This window comes from Pongo abelii, chromosome 12 (assembly GCF_028885655.2).
Source record: "Pongo abelii isolate AG06213 chromosome 12, NHGRI_mPonAbe1-v2.0_pri, whole genome shotgun sequence".
Taxonomy (NCBI): domain Eukaryota; kingdom Metazoa; phylum Chordata; class Mammalia; order Primates; family Hominidae; genus Pongo; species Pongo abelii.
Window position 1 is genome coordinate 40,667,007 of NC_071997.2, and position 19,454 is coordinate 40,686,460.

Sequence of the window (19,454 nt, forward strand, 5' to 3'; positions counted from 1 at the left end):
GGTCACTTCCTTTTCTTTCTTTCTTATTTGTCAGTTCCCATTAGTTCTGGGTGGGTATACTGGGTTGAATAGTGTTCCCTAAACGTTCATGTCAGAAAGTGACCTTCTTTGAAAATAGGGGTTTTGCAGATGTAATCAAGTTGAGATGAGTCATGCTGGATTAGGGAGGGCACTAACTTCTACGACCAATGTCCTTCAAGAGGAGGGAGATTTGAAGACATAGAGACCCACAGAAAGGAAGGCCATGTGATGATGGGGCAGAGTGTGAAATGATGCTGCTATAAGCCAAGCAATACCAAGGACTGCTGGGAGCCAGCAGAATCTAGAAAAAGGCAAGGAAGGATTCTCCCCTAGAGCCTTCAAAAGTAACAAGGCGCTGCTGAACATTTCAGATTTCTAGCCTCCAAATCTGTGAGAGAATTACATTTCTGCTGTTTACCTAACCAAGTCTGTGGTAATTTGTTACTGTAGGAAAATAATATAGTGGTCAAGGGACCTAGTTAAGCCAAGATGGCCCAAGGGCAATTTTACTGGGTCATTTGTCAGCTATTCCTTCCTAATAACAAAAGATTCACAGGAGTGTGGTAGTCTTAAACTTTGGCTGGTGGGAGCGCCTGGGAGGATTATACTTCTCTGGCTCTTAGAGAGAGGTGTGGCTTGTAAACAGATTCTTGAGGTATCTTCCAGGATAGGCTAGATTATGCTTGACACTTCTGGGTGTACATTTACAAGTCCGTGGGTGATTCAAACTGTGCTCTCATCCTCTGACGCAGGGACCAGTGATACTTCAGATGGGAGTTGCTCGGATGGACAAGGCCCGGGAGTAAGATGGCTTGCTGGGAATCCACAAAACCTGTTTGTTACAGGTTTCAGGTGAGACTCTTGATTCTATTCTTGCCACAAGGGGCAAGGGAGTAGAGTTTGAATTTTAATGGGCTTTTGTTACTAAATATTTCTCAGTTTCATCTTTTACTAATAGAAGTTGTGAAGCAGCTGCCTCTCCAAACCCTAACAGTCCCTGAACTTGTGGACTCTATTCCCTTCCATCCCTGCTTGCAAACTGGTCAATTCTTTTGTAAGCCCATCTCTTTCTTATAATGTCATGTCAAACACAAGCAAAAGCAGCCAACATGCAATGCTAACCTTGTGTTTTCAGCATCTTCTCTTGGAGTGATAAGTTCCAAGTTAGGTATGTCTTCTGTCAGTGGCAGCTTTGTCAAATATTTGCCTCTTCATAAAAGGGACCATTTTCAATTTTGGTCAACAACAATGCTTTGGTCAACAGCATCCTCCTTGCCCCTCCCAGCCTCTAAGCCAGTGTACCTATTTTAGTTTTTTATTTCATCAGCAACATTCTTTTAGTATCTTCTATGATTGGCTAGGTAACAAATAACCCTCAAAAAAACTTAGTGGTTGGCCAGGTGCGGTGGCTCATGCCTGTAATCCCAGCGCTTTGGGAGGTCGAGGTGGGTGGATCACAATCACCAGAGGTCAGGAGTTTGAGACCTGCCTGGCCAACATGGTGAAACCGTGTCTCCACTAAAAATACAAAAAATTGCCAGGCTTGGTGGTGGGCACCTGTAACCTCAGCTACTCAGGAGGCTGAGACAGGAGAATCGCTTGAACCCAGGAGGCAGAGGTTGCAGTGAGCCAAGATCATGCCATTGCACTCTAGCCTGGGCAACAAGAACAAAACTCCATGTCAAGAAACAACAACAACAAAAATCTTAGTGGCTTCTAAGAACAGAGGTCTTTTTTTTTTTTCTCACTCAAGCAAACATTCCAAGTGAATGTTTGCTTAGTAACCTCTCTTTTCAGTTTATAGGTCTCTGGATCAAGAGGAGCCACATCCTGACTTGATGCAAGGACCACTCTGTATCCCCCAGGGGCCTCAGACTTGATATTGTGGAGGTGTGGGGCTTTGGGTGCTTCCCTGGAAGGATGGAGAGTGTATTTTGCCTGTGGAAGGGAGAGTGTGACCAGATGGGCAGATTGAATAGTCACTAGCTCTGCTTACAGATGATTTTGGGTGTTGACCTCCCGGGCATGTCCAGGGTGGTACTTCCCTTCCCCCACAGAGTCAGGAGTGAGCTGCTTTGTTCAGTGGATTGTGAGTAGAAGTTATGTGTGTCTCTTCCAGCTGGAAGCTTTAAAAGCCAGTGTGGCCACAAAATCGTGGCTGTTCTGTCAGCCAGGACCTGGACTGAGGGGACGTGGAACAGACCCCCAGGTAGCATGAGTGAGAAATAAACTCTTGTCTTTTTAGGCCCTAAGATTTGAGGGTTGTTGGTGACGGAAGTGTATGTGAAGTCGTTTTGGGGTTGTTTGTTACCACTACACTATTTTGGCTGACATAGAAGGAAATACTCCTCTTCTGCTTTGCACAGGGTGGTGCTTGGAGCTGCAGCATCCATCTTACATCTGGTAGAAGACAAGTTAAAAAAAAAAAGGTAAAGATTACATATAGAGAAAGGATGGTGGATGGTGGAGCAGAAAGATGCAAAGGACCTGGGTCCCCAGGGTAGAGCCATCAAATTCACCCTTGGGGCTTTCCTACCACCAGGCTTCCTGTGATGTGAGAAAACAAAGCCCCTTTTATCATGGATGATTGGGTATAATACTTGCAGCTGCACAGGTGTGGTAGACAGAGGAATGGCTTGCCAAAGGTGCTCATGTTTTAATCCCTAGTACCTGAGAATGTGTTTCTTATATGGCAAAATGGACATTGCTGGTGTGATTAAAGTATGGATCTTGTGATGGGAAGATTATTCCCATTGACCATGGATTATTCCCATGGGTCCCATGTAAACAAGTCCTTTTAAAGGGAGGCAAGAAGGTCAAAGTCAATAGAAGATGGAACGACGAAAGCAGAGCTTGAAGTGATGCATTTTGAAGACAGAGGAAGGGGCCAGGAGCTAAGAAATGCAGGCAGCCTCTAGGAGCTAGAAAAGACAAGGAAATGCATTTTTCCCTGGAGCTGTGAGAAGGAACCCAGCTCTGCCAACACCTTGATTTTAACCCCATAAGTCCTATTTTGGACTACTGACTTCCAGAAATGTAAGAGAATAAATTGCTGCTATCTTAAGCCACTTACTTTGTGGGAATTTGTTACTGGAAACGAATACAGATGGCATCCACTAACCTCATGACAGCAGACCACACCATCATCTCCCCAGCAAAGTAGCCTCTGGAAGGGAACGGCTAACATTTCCTTGAGTATTTAAAAGGAGAATCAACAAGGTATATGAGAATTACGGAGCAGAAAGGAAGGAACATTTTCCACTTAGGTTATAACTCATTTCCCACCAGCCACAACAACAAAAAAAGGAGGGTCCTGGGAAATGAGTATCGTGTTCGGGTTGATCACCTGGTCATGAATGCAGCTCCCAGCTGCCCTGGACTGCAATGCTGTAGACCTGGGACGCCTTTAGATTACAGTGATATTAGAGTTCACAGTAATGCCCAGTTCGGGGAAGAGGTGAGATACAGCTGAGGAGGGGCCAGAGCTGGAGCCAAGCTATCTTGGGTCGTGGGGGTCAGGCAAAGTGGCTGGGCCGGGGATTTGCTGAGTGGGTCAACCGGCTCAGTCCTGAGCAGCCAGGCCTCTGGTGCCCAGGTCCACGTGACTGGCACCCTTTCTAGGATCTAACACTTGTTTCTTACGGCTCACAAATCTTGAGGGACAACTGATAACTGGAGGATAGAGTTTTCCGTTCCTCGGAAGGGCAAGGGGAGGCCACCGTAGGAGCGCCCACTTACGCTGGACCTCACGCCCAGGAAGCCAGGGCAGGGCGGGGCCAGGGAGGGAGGGGAGAAGAAGGTCAGGAGGGAGGAGACGGGCCCGGTCGGGTGGACAGAAAGAGGGCGTGCGCTTCGGGCCTCACCTGCAGGGAGCTGGAGGAGGCGCGAAGCGAAGCCGGCCCTGCCAGTCACGCGGAAAAGCAGAGGCGGTGAGCGCGATGGAGCCGGCGCCGGATCTGGGGTTCGGGGACTCCTCCCTGCACCGCTACCTGGACGGCGACTTCTGGAGCCTCAACAACGAGCTGCGCAGGCTCCTCGGCGGCTGCCTGCTCTTCCGGCAAAGGTACCTCGCTGCGGTCGTCGCCCCTGCCCGCGCCCTCGAACCCGCCGAGCGTGTCCCCTCGGTCCCTGGCGCGTCGCTGCGGACACCGCCCCGGCGAGGGCGAGGTGGGGTGTGCGCTGCGCCTGAGAGGCGGGCCCCTTCCTCACCTGCAGGGGATGGGCTCTCCTCCCCAGGTGTGTGGGCGCAGCCGGCCGCCGCCGACTTCCTCGGCTCCCTGAGAGGTGTCTCTCGCCTCCCGAGCTCCCTCCTCCACGAAGAGTCGGATGCAGGGCTGGGCCCCGCGTGACAGGCGCGGTGTCTGCTAAGACAGTGTGGTTGAAAGATCAGCCTTGCTTGTTTGTTAAACCTGTTTCTTGAGTCCCCACCCCGAGATATCCCACCCTTGGTGGGGAGAAGGGGACAGAAAAACCGGGATGGGATGGACGCACAAGGGTGGAGTGGCCCTGTCCAGGGCGTGACTGGGCGTCGGGGTGGGACAGACTTACAGGACCCTCTCGGGGTGCAGGTGTGCGGAGTGGGCAGCTTCAGCGTGGCAGTTTGGTTATAAGAAGAACTCAGGTCCTCGATGTCATCCAATGCCAGGACTGCCCTGAGAAGCAGGCAAGAGGGTTGAGTGCAGCTCAAGTCTGGAGATAGAGAAATGGCTCAGTCACCGGACAGTCAGGACCAGAACTCGGCATTGTGTCTCCTGTGGGCTCTCTTTCTTATACCCATTTCAAGCAGTCTGAAAAGCCCAGTTAGAGGCATGCTTTGGAGTTCTAGCTTAAGAAAAGCCCTATTAAAAATGTCAGTATGTGCCCGTGGAGGATTAATTGGTTAGTCATGCCCACTTAGCCCTCGTTTAATTTATTTTGCGGAAATGAGAGGGAAGGAGATGGCTTGAGTGAACGTCAGGCTGTCCTTGGAGAATCTGGGGTTCCTGCACTGGGGTTACCTAGTGGGGAGTTGGGGGCGTTTGAAAGTTGAAAAGTGAGAAGTGTGGGATGGTGGGTATATCCCTCGGTGTCTCCCCGACTTCTCTTTCCCTCTCTCTCATACATAGTTCTTTAAGTTATGGTTCTCAAAGTGTGGTACAGGGAGCCCTGGGGGTACCCAAGAGCATTTCAGGCGGTTCATGAGTACAAACCGTTTTTATAGTAATACAGAAAAATGTTATTAGCTTTTTCACTCTCATTCTCTCACTAATGTATGGTGGCAGTTTCCAGAGACCACATGATGTGCAGTATTCCAACAGAAAAAATATAGAAGCGAACATGAGAATACAGCTGCTTTCTATTAAGACAGACAGTAAAGGGATTTGTAAAAATGTAGAACAATGCTACTCTTCTTGCTAACTTTTTTTGTTTTTGTTTTGGAAAATAGTTATTTTCATAAAATACACTAATAGATTTATTAGTTATTTTCAAATGAATTAATAAACATTTGAAAATTTTCTGTTTTAATTTCTAATACGGGAAATATCAGTGGATATAACCCACCCAAATAAAAGCTCTTTGGGGACCTCATAATTTTTTTTTTTTGAGAGGGAGTCTGGCTCTGTTGTCCAGGCTGGAGTGCTGTGGTGTGATCTCAGCTCACTGCAACCTCCACCTCCTGGGTTCAAGCGATTCTCCTGTCTCAGCCTCCGGAGTAGCTGAGATTACAGGCACCCACCACCACGCCTGGCTAATTTTTTGTATTTTTAGTAGAGATGGGGTTTCACCGTGTTGGCCAGGCTGGTCTTGAACTTCTGATCTCAAGTGATCTGCCTGCCTTGGTCTCCCAAAGTGCTGGGGACCTCATAATTCTTAAAAGTGCAAAGAGTTCCTGAAATCAATGTTTGTGAACGGCTGCTTTAAATCACACGAGTTCAGTCGCATCTGATTAGACACACATCCCCTCCTATATTCCTCAGTCTTTTCAGTTTGTTCCTGGGCTATCACCTCTTTGTCTTTCAGTTTAGATAACTGCAGTTTAAAAGATGGAACAAAATTGTAATAACCAAACTACTGATTTGAGGCAAGCAGAAGGGACTTCCTTGTGAATTCCATAGGGACAGAGGAAAGGCATGCCTGGATAGGGGGGCCAGTGCGGCAGTTTATTTCCTGTATGACTGTTGTCCTGGCTTTTTTTTCCCCCTTATTGACTTTACATTTGCTCATCTACAGAATGCAGATAATATCAATGCTGCTGTGTTATGAAGCTTGAATGAAAAACTGTTGCGTGGGCATGGAGTAAACACTGGTTGTGGTGGGATACCAAAACACACATGCACACAAAGGGAACAGCAAAAATCTCATTACCCTGACAAACACTTTTCCATTCTTTCCGGTTCTTGTTTATTTACTTTATAATTCAGAGTTGTAGTAATGGCATGAACAACATTTCATATTTTTTCCCCAAATGGTTAAAGATTCTGATATCTATCTATTTGAAAGTTCATATTGTACTATCAGATTTTACCTTAGCCCATGTTAGAAGACGGCGAACTTGATTTCTGGATGTTCTAACATTCTGCTAATGTAAAATGTTCTATAGGAGATGAGAAATAAAACTTCCTCCTCTCTGAGGCGATGCCAGATCTCCTGTGGCTTGTCCCCACCTTACCCCAAACAGGTCTTTGCAGTTAAAGTAGATGTAGGGGAAAGAGTTGTGGCAGCATAGTGGTGAGTGCTGTGTGTACATAGTGAGAAGTTTGTACAGGGCCAGGCAATCCCAGGGCATAAGAGCTCAGGAAACAGTTTTCCTCCAAAAGAGGTTGTGCAACTTCCTACACACACAGTAGGTGGCCACTGTCCTCAGAGGAGGAGTTCATTCCCAGAGTGCTGGCCATCGGCTCCCAGGGGCAATGTGGGCACAGCCCAGGTTCCTCTAATAAGGAGTGACTTTCTCTCTCCCAAGGACGAGCCTGCTGGGCTGAGTCCTTAGACTCTGGGAGCGCCCTGGCTGCTGTGGCCGCCCCTGTCCTATTGTGCATCTGACCAGGTGTGCTGTTTGTTGTGACAGCAGGAGCATTCTGGGTGACTGGTGGCTCCTCATTGGGATTTGCAGGAAATGTTAAAAAGCAACATCTGAAATGAGATAAGCTTTTGAGATTTTTCTGAGTTTGTTTATTGGTGAAGGGAAGCTCTCTCAGGAGAGGCAGGCTGGCTGGCAGAGGTAGGTACAGCACACACCTCTCACCCGGAGAACTGAGAAAGCCCCTCCACAGGATTCTGTTCTCTCAAGGCCTTCTCACGCCCTTGTTCTCCCACTTGTAGCTCCTGGCTGCTTCCTTCTCCCTTTCTTTCTCTTTATCCCCTTCTCTTTCCTTCTCTAGAGCAATGCACATTTCTCTTCCTAACTTTTTCGTATGTTTAGCTTTTCCCCATGAGTATTTTATGAACACTTTCTCACTAGGAAGAGTCAAATAATTCGGAAAACTTGAAAGTTTCCTAAAATGTTTCCTCCTACAGCCATTTTTTTTTATTGTGGCAAAATACACACTATATAAAATTGACCATTTAACTGCTTCTGAATGTACAACTCAGTGGCATTAAGTGCATTTACATTGTTGTGCAACCATCACCACTGTCCAACTCCAAAACATTTCATCTTCCCAAATGGAAACTCTGTACCTATTAGACACTAACTCCCCACTCCCCTCTTCCCCCAGCCCCAGCAACCCTCATTCTACATTCTGTCTCTCAGCATCTGACTATTCCAGGTACCATATAAGTGGATTCGTACAGAATTTGTTCTTCTGTGATTGGCTTACTTCACTCAGTGTAATGACCTTGAGGTTCATCCATGTTGTAGCATGTGTCAAAATTCCCTCCTTTTTGAAGGCTGAATAATATTCCATTGTATGTATAGACTACATTTTGATTACTCTTTTTTTTTTTTTTTTTGAGACGGAGTCTCGCTCTGTCGCCCAGGCTGGAGTGCAGTGGCGCAATCTCGGCTCACTGCAAGCCCTGCATCCTGGGTTCACGCCATTCTCCTGCCTCAGCTTCCCGAGTAGCTGGGACTACAGGCACCCGCCATCACGCCTGGCTAATTTTTTGTATTTTTTAGTAGAGACGGGATTTCACCACGTTAGCCAGGATGGTCTCGATCTCCTGACCTCGTGATCTGCCCGCCTCGGCCTCCCAAAGTGCTGGGATTATAGGCGTGAGCCACCGTGCCTGGCCTACATTTTGATTATTCTTGTATCTGTTGGTAGACATTTTTACTACTTTTACTGCTTTGTTGTGGTTGTTTCAGTGTGTTTTGTTGTGTTAGTGTGGTTTTTCCACATTCTTCTATTTTTCTTGGAGTTCATATACACATGTGCACATCATTTTGTTATATAAATAGGATCTCACTGTGTTTTGTTCTACAGCTTTCTCTTTTAAAATTTAATTCTTATTTTCATTGATGATATGTATGAAAATATTTAATGAACTTATACTGTGAGGTTTATAATGAAAAACAGCCATGCCCTGCCTCAACCCTCTTCATCCCTCATTTCTTTTCCTTGTGGGCCACCACTCTCAATTCTCTTACTTCATTCTCATGTAATTTACTCCATATTCCTAAGTAACATGTCTAAAGAGCCACCTCTTGGTTATCTACTGGCTTACTCTTATAGAAAATGAATGTTTCTCACTACAGCACCATTTTCCTTTTCCTATTCTCCGAAAGTCAGTGTATCACCATTTTTACTTAAATCAGTATCCAGTGTTCACATTGTTATTGCTATAAAAATACTGTTTCCACCCATGCCCCATAGTGTACCATATTTTATTTCCTTCTGCCACAACCTTTTTATTTCTTCAGAGATGATCGTCTCTTTTATCCATTTGCTTAGTTTTCTATAAGCCCATCACTCACTGACCTCCACACTAGACAGATATGAAACAGAACAGATACAACAGATTTATTGCAGGACAGAGCAGTTCCACTCGTCCCACTGTGATCAAACCTGTCAGGTAATTGGCAGTTCCACCCCTCCTGCCCCACATGGACACATTCATTTTGGAGGCCTCCTTCCACGGCTTCAGTCCGGATGGGCTCTTCCTGCATCTTTACCACCCCCTTGGGAATTTTCCTTGCATTTCCTCCATGGTCAAGTCACTGTTTACCCAGGCTTTCTCTTTCTTGGTTACCCTTTGTAGAAGCTTAGAGAGGACCACAGATTCATTAAGGCTACTCCTGTTGAGAGGTGTGGTTTGTGTCGCCTCGCCTTGATCTTGGGTAGTTTTATGACTGCTTTGGTCAGCAGAAGATAGCTGAGATGACAGTGTGACAGTTTCCAGGCTCAGGCCTGAAGAGACTGGGACCTTCCACTTCCCATCTCTTGAGGCCCTGAGCTTCCATTTAAAAAGTGCTACTTGCCTGTGGCTGCCATTGCTATGAGGAAGTCCAAGCTGATGCCTGTTGAGAGGCTGCATAGAGAGAGGTAAAGAGATGCTAACATTCCCAACTGCTTCAGCGGACAGCTATTTCTGAGATGGGACCTCGGACACTGAAAAGCAGAGAAAAGCCATCCCTATTTGTTTCCTGTCCAAATTCCATGGAATAATAACACACTGTTGTTTTAACTTTCTGAGTTTTGGGTGTATTCTTACATAGCCATAGATAACCAAAACAGTCTCTCATTTAATAGCTTCCTAAGAGAGGATACCTGGGAATTAACTTTTCGAGATTTTTAAAGATTTTCATATCTGAAAATGTTTACTGTTCAATTGACTGAAAGTTTTTGTGGATGTAGAGTTCTAGGCTGGAAATAAAATTTTCCTTAGATTTTTAAAGGTGCATGCCATTACTTTCTAATATCCAACATTGCAAGGAACAAATCTGACAATTTCTGCACCTTGATCTGTTATATATGACTTGTTTTTGTCCCTCCCTGCTGGAAGCTTCTTTTTGGCATTGTCGTATTATAGAATTTCATGATGGGGTGGCTTGACGTGAGTTCTTTTAGTGCATTGGGCATGCAGTGGGCCCTTTTAATATGGAAACTTGTGTTCAGTTATCTGCACTGTTCTGTCATCTGAAACTCCTTTTGCTCAGATGTTGTACCTCCTTGCCTCGTCTTCTAATATTTTTTCCTTCCTTTTTTATTTTCCATCTTTTTATCTTTTGGTTCTGTGTCCTGGTGAGATTTTCTCAACTTTATCTTCCAACTCTTCTTATTTTTAAATATCTGCTGTCATAATTTTAATTTTCAAAAGTTCTCTGTTCCTTTTTCAACAGCATCTGTTCTTGTTTTCTAGTTATAAAAATCTCTTATTTTTGAGAATACTTGATAGTAAGTTTTTTTTTTTTTTTTGAGACGGAGTCTTGCTCTGTCGCCCAGGCTGGAGTGCAGTGGCACCATCTCGGCCCACTGCAAGCTCCGCCTCCCGGGTTCATGCCATTCTCCTGCCTCAGCCTCCTGAGTAGCTGGGACCACAGGCACCCACCACCACGCCTGGCTAATTTTTTTTGTATTTTTAGTAGAGATGGGGTTTCATTGTGGTCTCGACCTCCTGACCTCATGATCCACCCGCCTCGGCCTCCCAAAGTGCTGGGATTACAGGCGTGAGCCACTGCACCCGGCCTTGATAGTAAGTTTTGAAGTGTTCCCTTCTACTCTCTGCTTTGTCTCTGTTTTCTTTGAGTTCCTTTATTCCATTTGTATTTTTGACCTTTTTTATGTTTGAGGCTTTTATTAAATGTCAAGTCAGTCATGGATGTTTGTTCACAATATGAGAAATGTGAATAGAAGGCTGGTTGCAAATGGCGGGGTTTGTTGGGCCCGGGCTTTCTTGATCACGGAGTAACTTCCTTTGGCAGATCAGTATTGGTGTTTTGTTTAGGACAGGGTTAATTTCTCCAGTGATGAGTCTTTTAGTCTCCTGAGAGGTGGATGGGTGGAGAATGAGGGGCAGATCCTAATCCTCCTTCCTGGGACCTTGGAGCCCCCAGGCTTTCCATCCACAATGTGAGGCTAGTTAGAAAACCGTCCTCCTTTCTCAAGACTTGCATCTGTATACCTGATTTTGTTAGAACAAATCACTTGATGCCATCTTCTGGGAAATGGTCTAGGGTATCCACAGCATGGAGGTCACCCGACATGATTGGCTGCACCCTGTGCAGTGGTAAGTAGTGGCTCTCGCTGAGGGGTCTCCTACTGGCTCCAGTGTTCTCCATATGGGTCCCACTGTTACCCTCCCATGCCACCTTCTCCTAACAGTAAACCCTCAGGCTTTGATGGACTTGGAGAGGGGACTTGAGGATGCAGCTGCTTTCAGAGGTACATGGAGCCTCCACTTCCCAAGCATTTATACAACCCAGTGGCACCAGCTAGTTGGCTCCCTCAGCCCTGTAGACTTAGCATCCTCTGTTCTGCTAAGTGAGTTACCACTTGCCTGTTCACTGTCTAGCTGACAGTGTATTGCTGCTATCCCTTGTGGAATGTCAGTTTCTCTTGAGTTCTGGGTTGGTCCACATGGTTTTATGCCATAAATCATTTTATTATTGAATATCCCTGTTTAAATATGTTCTGATATCCAGAACTTGTAGATCTGTATTTATGCGTTAGTGTAGATAGGATTGTCTCATTCTTTTAAAAGCTGCATCAGTTACAATTGTACCAAATTTAATTATGCCATGCCCCGTCAAAGGACACTCACGTCATGTTCAGTTTGTGTTATCTTAAACAATGCTGCAGGGAGTACCCTCGTATTCATAAGAAGAGATTTCTCTGGATTAGGTTCTAGAGGTGATGCCGATGGGACAGAGGTATCTGCATGGAAAACACTGACCAATATTGCGAGATTATCTTCCAAAGGCTCCAGTTTTATTGTTCCCAAAACTATATGAGGCAATTTCAAATCGAGTTTAATTGTGGATGTGTAGAGCCTAATCTAAATCCCAGTGTTCATCTCTTCATCATTTGAGATACTGTGTCAGGCCCTGGAGATGGGCTGGTGAGTGGTGAGGTGGGCCCTGGCTCCCAGGAGCTTCTGCAGCACATGAACCTTGACTGACCTATGACACTGGCGGCCTGCAGCTCCACAGTCATTTTTGGCATTCTCTTCTCCCCATTAACATACATAAATATCCCAGACATCCTATTTTCTACCATTCCCAGAATTTCAAGTCTCCAAAGGAGCACAAAAATATTTTGGCAAATCATAGGTTTTTAATGTGTAAAATATACCTTTGTATTTGTAAACTTGAATGTTAAGTTTTATCAACATTTATTGGATGTAGGGTCCAGACCTCCAGATAGGCAGTTGAGAGGGCCAAGGATGCTCCATGATATAGCCTGGGACAGGACCTCTGTCAGCCATCATTTAGGGACCTGATAGTGGGGAATCCACTGGCCCTGTCCTTTGGAAGCTACAGTCTAATGTGGCCAGGTCCGGTGGGACACTGAGATGTCAGCGTGTTTGAATGTTGAAACATGGGGATTTTTCACAGTGAGAACACTGTTAGGTTGTGGCTGACGTGGACAGTTGTCCTTGGTCCTGTCTAGGGGCCATAGAAATACAAGCTGTTCATGTTGGAGGGGACCTTGCCCTTTTTTGAAGGAGGAAACAAAGGCTCAAGGAGGAGAAGTGACTTACTCAAGTGTCATTCTCTTTTCTCTATTAAAATATGTAAATATCCCCAGGCATTCCTGGGATGTGGAGTGGCTTGGAGTGGCAAAGCGAAGAATAGGACCTCTGGGCTTCCGATTCCGCAAGCAGTGATTTCCAGTGTGTTTATCTGGAGTATTATGGTGTTGCGTCAGCTTAATAGGGCTGCCGTAATAATGTACCTGGGCTAGGTGGCTTAAATAACAGAAATGTATTGTCTCGAGTTCTGGAGGCTGGGAATCCAAGATCAAGGTGTCAGTGGGTGTCGGCAGGGTTGGTTGCTTCTGAGGGCTGCAAGGGAGAATCTGCTCCAGGCCTCTCTCCTTGGCTTGTTGGTGGCTGCCTTTTTTCCTGTCTTCACATGGTCTTCCCTCTGTACCTGTCTGTCTCCAAATTTTATAAGGACACCAGTCAATATCGGAATTTTTAGGGGGAGCGGGGGACACGATTCAGCTTGCAACACACAGTGAGTGTGACAGAGTAAGAACAAGAAGTCACACGTGCACCCGTGTGTTTGTGTGTGTATAAAACAGAGTTTTATACATTTAAATAGAAACTCCCTACCTCTGACCTCAACTGGAAAGTCATTTCTTGAGAAGTGCTGGATCCCCAAGCCTAGCACAGTGGTTGTCATCGAGTAGCATCTCAGAGAGCCTGTGCTGAGTAGATGGGCAGGAATGAAGAGGTAGGAAGTCAAAACCCTCAGGGCTGGGAGGGATCCCAAGGAATTTAGTTTAACCAATCTCTTATCTGTGGTTTCCTACCGTGCTTTTGCACGCAAGCACTCAGAGAAAACACAGACTGAAGAATGGTGAGGGAGTTGGGGCAGGGGGTGGGCTGGTGGTTTTCCAAGTGTCTGCCTCCAGCGGTGAGAGAGGAGAGAGGCGGAGAGGTGATTGCACGTTTTCTTGCGAGTCTCACAAACCTGCAAGGGATAGAATTCTTCCAGTCTCTGTCAGACTGTGCCCCCGACTGTGTTAAAATAGGGAGACATTTAGCACAGCTTTCAGTCCTGGAAGGAAACAGCATGGTGAGGAGAGGGTCCCAGGGATGGGGACAGCTATTGCTGTCTTGTCTTACACACGTCCACCAGATAAAATCATGACAGTATGTGGATTTAAACACAAGTCATAGGAGAACAAAGCATGTTTTTGATATGGGTAATTTTGTAAAGGCTTTTTAAGTATTTGGAGACCATCTCCTCCCAGGTCCAGCATCAAGACAATTATTATAGTGCTGCTGTGTACTCTGACATGTGACCTTATTAAGGGGCATTGTCAACCTCTTAGATCACTTTCCTCAACCTTAAATGAATAATTGTACACTAGAAAAAATATTGTTGACTATGTAAGGAAAGTTTTCCTTCTTCTTGTTCTTTCCTTGGCAATAAATTTTGGGGTGATATATTGTTATATTAATAATTTGCTTTCCTGGATGGGAGGAAAGTTTTGGTGTCCCTGACACCTTGGATCCCGATGCCATTGGGTGGCAGAGCTGCTGGGGCCCTTCGTCACCACACTTGTCTGAGTGCTGCAACCACTTCTACAACATTGGCCGTGAAAAGTGAAGGACAGAAGGTGGGTGAATTTGGGGAATTCTCTAGTTTTCTTTTCTATCACATCAAGGCTTGAGGCTTTCCTGAACTCTCAATAATAATAGCATCCTAAAATTTTCTGAGTGCATACGAAGATAACGCAAAATGGATTAAAGACTTAAGACCTGAAACTGTAGATGTACTAGAAGAAAACACAGGAAAAAAGCTTCTTGACATTGGTTTGGGTAAAGATTTTTTGGATATGATCCCAAAAGCATAGGCGATAAAAACAAAAATAGATAAATGAGATTGCATCAAACTAGAAGAGGTGAGATTCACATAACATACAACTAACCATTTTAAAGTGTACAATTCAGTGGCATTTAGTGTGTTCTCAATGTTTTGGAAACATTGCTTCTATCTCATTCCAAAACTTTTTCATCACCCCGGAAAAACACACTGTACCTATTAAAGAATCACTCCCTTTCACCCTTCATTTATTTCCCTGGCAACCACCATCTACTTTCTGTCTCCATGGAGTTGCCTATTCTGGACATTTCATATAAAAGGTTATAATAGGTGACCATTTGTATCTGGTGGCTTAGCATGCTTTTGAGTTTCATTCTAGCTATGTACTTCCAAACCTATCAACTATGTAATATCAATACTTCAATTCTTTTTGTGGTTGAATAGTGCTGTGTTGTATGCATATATCAGGCAGATAATTTCCTATATTTAAAAACACAGGTGAAGTCTCTTACAGTTTGTTTTGTCCCAGGCCATATGGGAAAGTGGCAGTGGGGCTGAGCCTTTTGGCTCCCCAGTCCCTACATTTTTTTCTAGAATATGTTCCCTTTTCTTAAACTTGCATAGTGACTGTTCTGATTTATTTTCCAAAAATTTACTAATTTTTCAGTAACTAACATTATGAAATAAGAGTGCAAGGTTTTGGAAAAAAACAAACCCAAGTTCAGAGACTGAGGGAGAAAGGCTGGGTGGAGGTCAGTCCGTGCTGCCAGGCCTCTGGTGGGACACAGGATCCTCGATTGACCAGGACTGAGGCTGGCAGAAGGACCAGTGCACCATTCAGAGCACTTTGCACCCTTTCTTTGAGATCATCCATTATTTCTGTATCTCCGCCCAAGGCTTTCAGAATTTTTCCTAGCTCTTAGAACTCCCCTTACCTGCCTTCCCTTGTGGTGCCTTCCGGAGCTGCCACATCACCACAGGGATGATTTGTATCCTTGTGAATGTGCCTATACATTTCTCCTCTTTTGCTCCTCCCAGTGAAATCCCACCAGCTGACTTGGGGCAGCAGACAGCACCTTCTGTTCTGTCCTATGATTTCCTCTTGAGGTAAAATGCTCAGTCCTTTTAGGGGACCCTCCTTCTGCTGGGTACAATTGGGGTGCTGCCTCTGGGGCCCCCCAGGCACTGACCCTACACCCTGCAGTAAATGTCCCACACCTAGGCCCTGCCTCCTAGTTGTGCCCTGTCCGCAGCCAAAGAACTCTGGCTGATACCTGCTCAGTGGAGAAAGAGAGAGAGAGAAAGAGAGAAAGAGAGAGAGAAAATGAGGGAAAGAGTGCAAGAGAGCACTATTCAGTGAAGTGAACTAAAACCCTTGCTTGTAAAGGGCCAAGAGACCCAGTGGTCCCACTTTACCCTCAAGGGGCTCTGGGCCCAAGGAACATAGTTGGTGGCATGATTTTTTATGTTTTATAATTTACTTGACTATTAAAGGTGGTAATAATAAAGTTTAGAAAGGGAATTATTTTGGCAAAAAATGTAGAGAGGACAGACTTAGGAGGTGGGATCTGCAGGGTTTGACATTATAAATTTTGTCTGCTAATCTAATTTGAGACATTCCCTTCTCAAAGGAATTTGAGGTGAAGAAAATGATGAGGTAGTGATAATTTCTTTTGCTTCCTCATCAAGCACAGTATCAGTGAGGTAAGCACTTGTCCTTGCTTCATGCCCCCTCCCTACATTACCTACAACCTTCTCCCACAGTCGACCAGTCACTTCGCACCCCTCCCACACTTTGCCATAGGACCTATCTTGTAAACCCTGGAGGAAGCCGCTCAGACATAGCCACCCTCTGGCCACAGGAATTGGTTCAGAAACAGTCGTGTGACCTGACTGTAGTCAATGAAATATGAGGGGAGGAGGTTTTTTGGTGTGCCGGCAAAAGACACTTCCTTGCTTACTTGAGAGATCTGTCAGAGGGGCATACCCTCTCATCTTGGAGAGGGTGGAGTTTGAGTATGAAGCTAGCCCTGGTGCAGCCATTTTGTCACTTTGAGGGAGACCACCTCTAGGATGAAGTGGCCCATGGAGGCAGAGTAGACAGACACTAAGTTCTGAGGACATACTTGAGCCTCAGAATCAAACCTGCTCTGAAGCCTGCCCCAAGTTTGCCTTGCCAGTTCCCTGAGGTAGCAACTGCCCTTTACCATTCAGGTTAATGTGAGTTGGTTTTCTGTTGCTTGCAACCCTAGGTGCTGTTATTAGCATAAGTAGTTGCTCCTGTTTCAGTTGCAGAGTCAGAAATGCAGCTCACATTGGCCTCAGGTGTGGAGGCTGGAATCCAGGTGCTTGGGTGACACTTTCAGGAATCCCCTGCCCTGCCCTCTTCCTGTCCAGACAGGCCCTGTCCACCTCGTGGCCTTCAGAGCTATGGCACATGTGCAACAGCTCAGCAGCCAGGCAGGAAGAGAGGGACCCTTTTTGGTTTTCAGCCTGACCAACCCAGCTGGCCATTGCTCTTCCTTGCAGTGGTCACTGGGGCCAAAAGCAAGGATTGGCCCAGTCTAGTCAGTGTCTGCCCACACCAGAAGGGATGGGGGTCAACAACCAGCATCATGTGGTATGGGCAGAGGGAGTGGGTGTCTGCAAGGAAAAATGGGTGATGTAGCTTGGGGAAGGGATAGCAGATGCTTTCCCTTAGTCTCTGGACCATTCTAGTGATCGAAGTAATGTCACAGAAGATAGCCCGGGAAGCCACAGGTCAGGCATTTCTGCCTTAAATGGGAAGTTGGGGGGGTTCTATCACCTTCCTTTTCTGTGACTTTGATCTTAAGATCAGCAATATTTTTGTTTTTCTGGGTAGAGACTTGCCGACTGATTCCAAATGAAAATATTACCCATGCAAGGAACCAATGTCTGACTAAAGAGATGATGGGTCATCAATACTCATTCCTCACTGCTACTGAAAGTGGCTGCAATTCTGAGGAAACCTGGACCGGTTTTCTAGCTAAAGTCATTCTTACTGTGTCTTGAGACTGCAGAACTCTGATCTGCACCATAGTCAGGGAAAGCAGCCACCTCTGCCCCTTTCTTTTCCTGCAAGGAGACTGGAGAGTTTCCTGTCACCTCCTGTTAGTGTGTATCATTTTTATTTTTCTTTACCCTGTTGCACTGAGTGTTGATAGTATCTCTTCTCTTTAAGTCTCTTGTCTGTATCTTCTACCTTACAACGTCAAGGCTGGCAACATTTATACTCTGTTCTCACTCTATAAATAAAGCTTTGCCAGTGGGTTGATGCCAGGAGTTGAGAATGGTGCTTACCAAGATTACAACTGTAGACAGATGTTGACTGCAGAGCTGAGCTGGGGACTCCGATTACCGTCCTTCTCTTCATAACAGTGCCTTTGTGTAACATATGCAAACCTCTGTCTTTTTTCAACACTGTCTATGGGCTTATTGTGAATGCTGCAGAAATCACTGAGACCCCCAGATCCCTGGCTGTTCTCTCTGCCCCTCCTGATAGCCATGGGAGAATATGTGACTCAACCTTTCCTTGGTCCCTAAGTGATCTCAGACCCTGAGATCCAACTGCAATTCAGATTGTAGTTGGCCCTTGAGGGAATCGCCATGTCCACCTTCCTACTTCCCATTTACTTGTAAACGGACAAGTAAGTGCATGAGTGGCTCCCAGATTCCAGCATGGGACCTGGCTCCTGAGCATGTTGCCTGCCTCCATGAGGGGGCTTCCTCCATATGTACGTCGAATGGATTTGTTTGTTGAAGATGATGAGTTTGCACCGTAGACTCCTGCAGAATTTGTGCACAGTCAAACGCTCCACCATGAAGGAAATAATGTATAAAGTGGTCTATTTCCAAGACAAAGTGCCTTAAATTGACTTAGGTCAGCGAACTACAGAAGAAATAGGATATACTAGGCCCCTGCTTAAATGGCGGATGCCTGCTTGTTGGCCTCCACCTTTCCCCCTCTTCTCCCCCAACCCTTTAGTTGCCTTCACCTGAAGCAAAAAAGTTTAGTCCAAGATGAAAGCTTACTAGTCTCCAAAATGGCTCACTTTATCTTTTCTTATCAGCCTGCCCAGCTACTTAGATCATAAGTCAAGTATACTTGAAGAGCCCTGAGCTAACTAGGATTGCAGTGTATTGTGGGCTGCAATAAAATGCAGCAGAACAACCCTAAAAAAGACATCTAAAGCCCCTACCCAACAATCAGTAGGTGATGTCCGGGAAGACTGTGACCCCATAGTACTCAACCTATGAGGAACTGGGGGAGGGACCTGCACACTAGGGGATAAATTGCTTGTTGAAACTGTGCTGGGTCTGTCTGCCTATCAGATGCCTGATCTTGTAAGACTGTCATTAAAAGTCTCACTTTGGCTGTTCTCTGGATCTCTGAGTCCATTCTTTGTGTTTGGATGGGTGAGTTTGTTTCTCACAACTAGAGACATCCTTTGGGTGACCAATTGCATCATATTTAAACAACAGCCAGAAACAAGGAGGCTGTAAGCCAGCAGACTCAGGGCAGCATCCCATGGGCAGAGCACAGCCTCAGGAGGGAGTCAGGCCTGGTTATATCCATTGGCCACAGGACTGGGTGCATCCTCTGGTGTGTTTAACAGCTGGGGCTGCACACCCACTTTTGTTTTCTCAGCTAGCCTCTTGTGTGCCCTTCCAGCCTCAGTGTCTCCTAAATTCACCCTATAAAAATAACCGTCCTCGTTTCAAGCAACAAATTTCATTTCTAAGCTGATCACTTTCCTGGAGGTTGGGACCCTGTGATGACCTGAGCCAGTCAGACCTGCCCTGGGGCTGGGCAGTGGAGTGACCTCAGAATCCTGGCAGTAGAGGAAGAGCCACCAGCAGTGTCTGCCAAAACCGACATACCTTTACCTAGTGAAGGAATGTTTTTGTGTTTTTTTTTATGGCTTGTATTGTTGTCTTAGGAGGTTATATCTGTTTGCATCTCTGCTCACGTGGCAGTATTTCTCCCTTCACTTCC

The 19,454-nt window shown here is 45.7% G+C and overlaps 1 protein-coding gene across 1 annotated transcript in view; it reads left to right on the top strand.

Moving 5' to 3' along the window:
- Positions 1–3,839: 3,839 nt before the first annotated feature.
- Positions 3,840–19,454, top strand: part of ACOXL (acyl-CoA oxidase like) — a 390,431-nt gene continuing 374,816 nt past the window's right edge. The window contains exon 1 of the mRNA XM_054547920.1: positions 3,840–4,084. Coding sequence (XP_054403895.1) covers positions 3,960–4,084 — 125 coding nt within the window. The 5' untranslated portion in view covers positions 3,840–3,959. The remainder of the gene's footprint in view (positions 4,085–19,454) is intronic.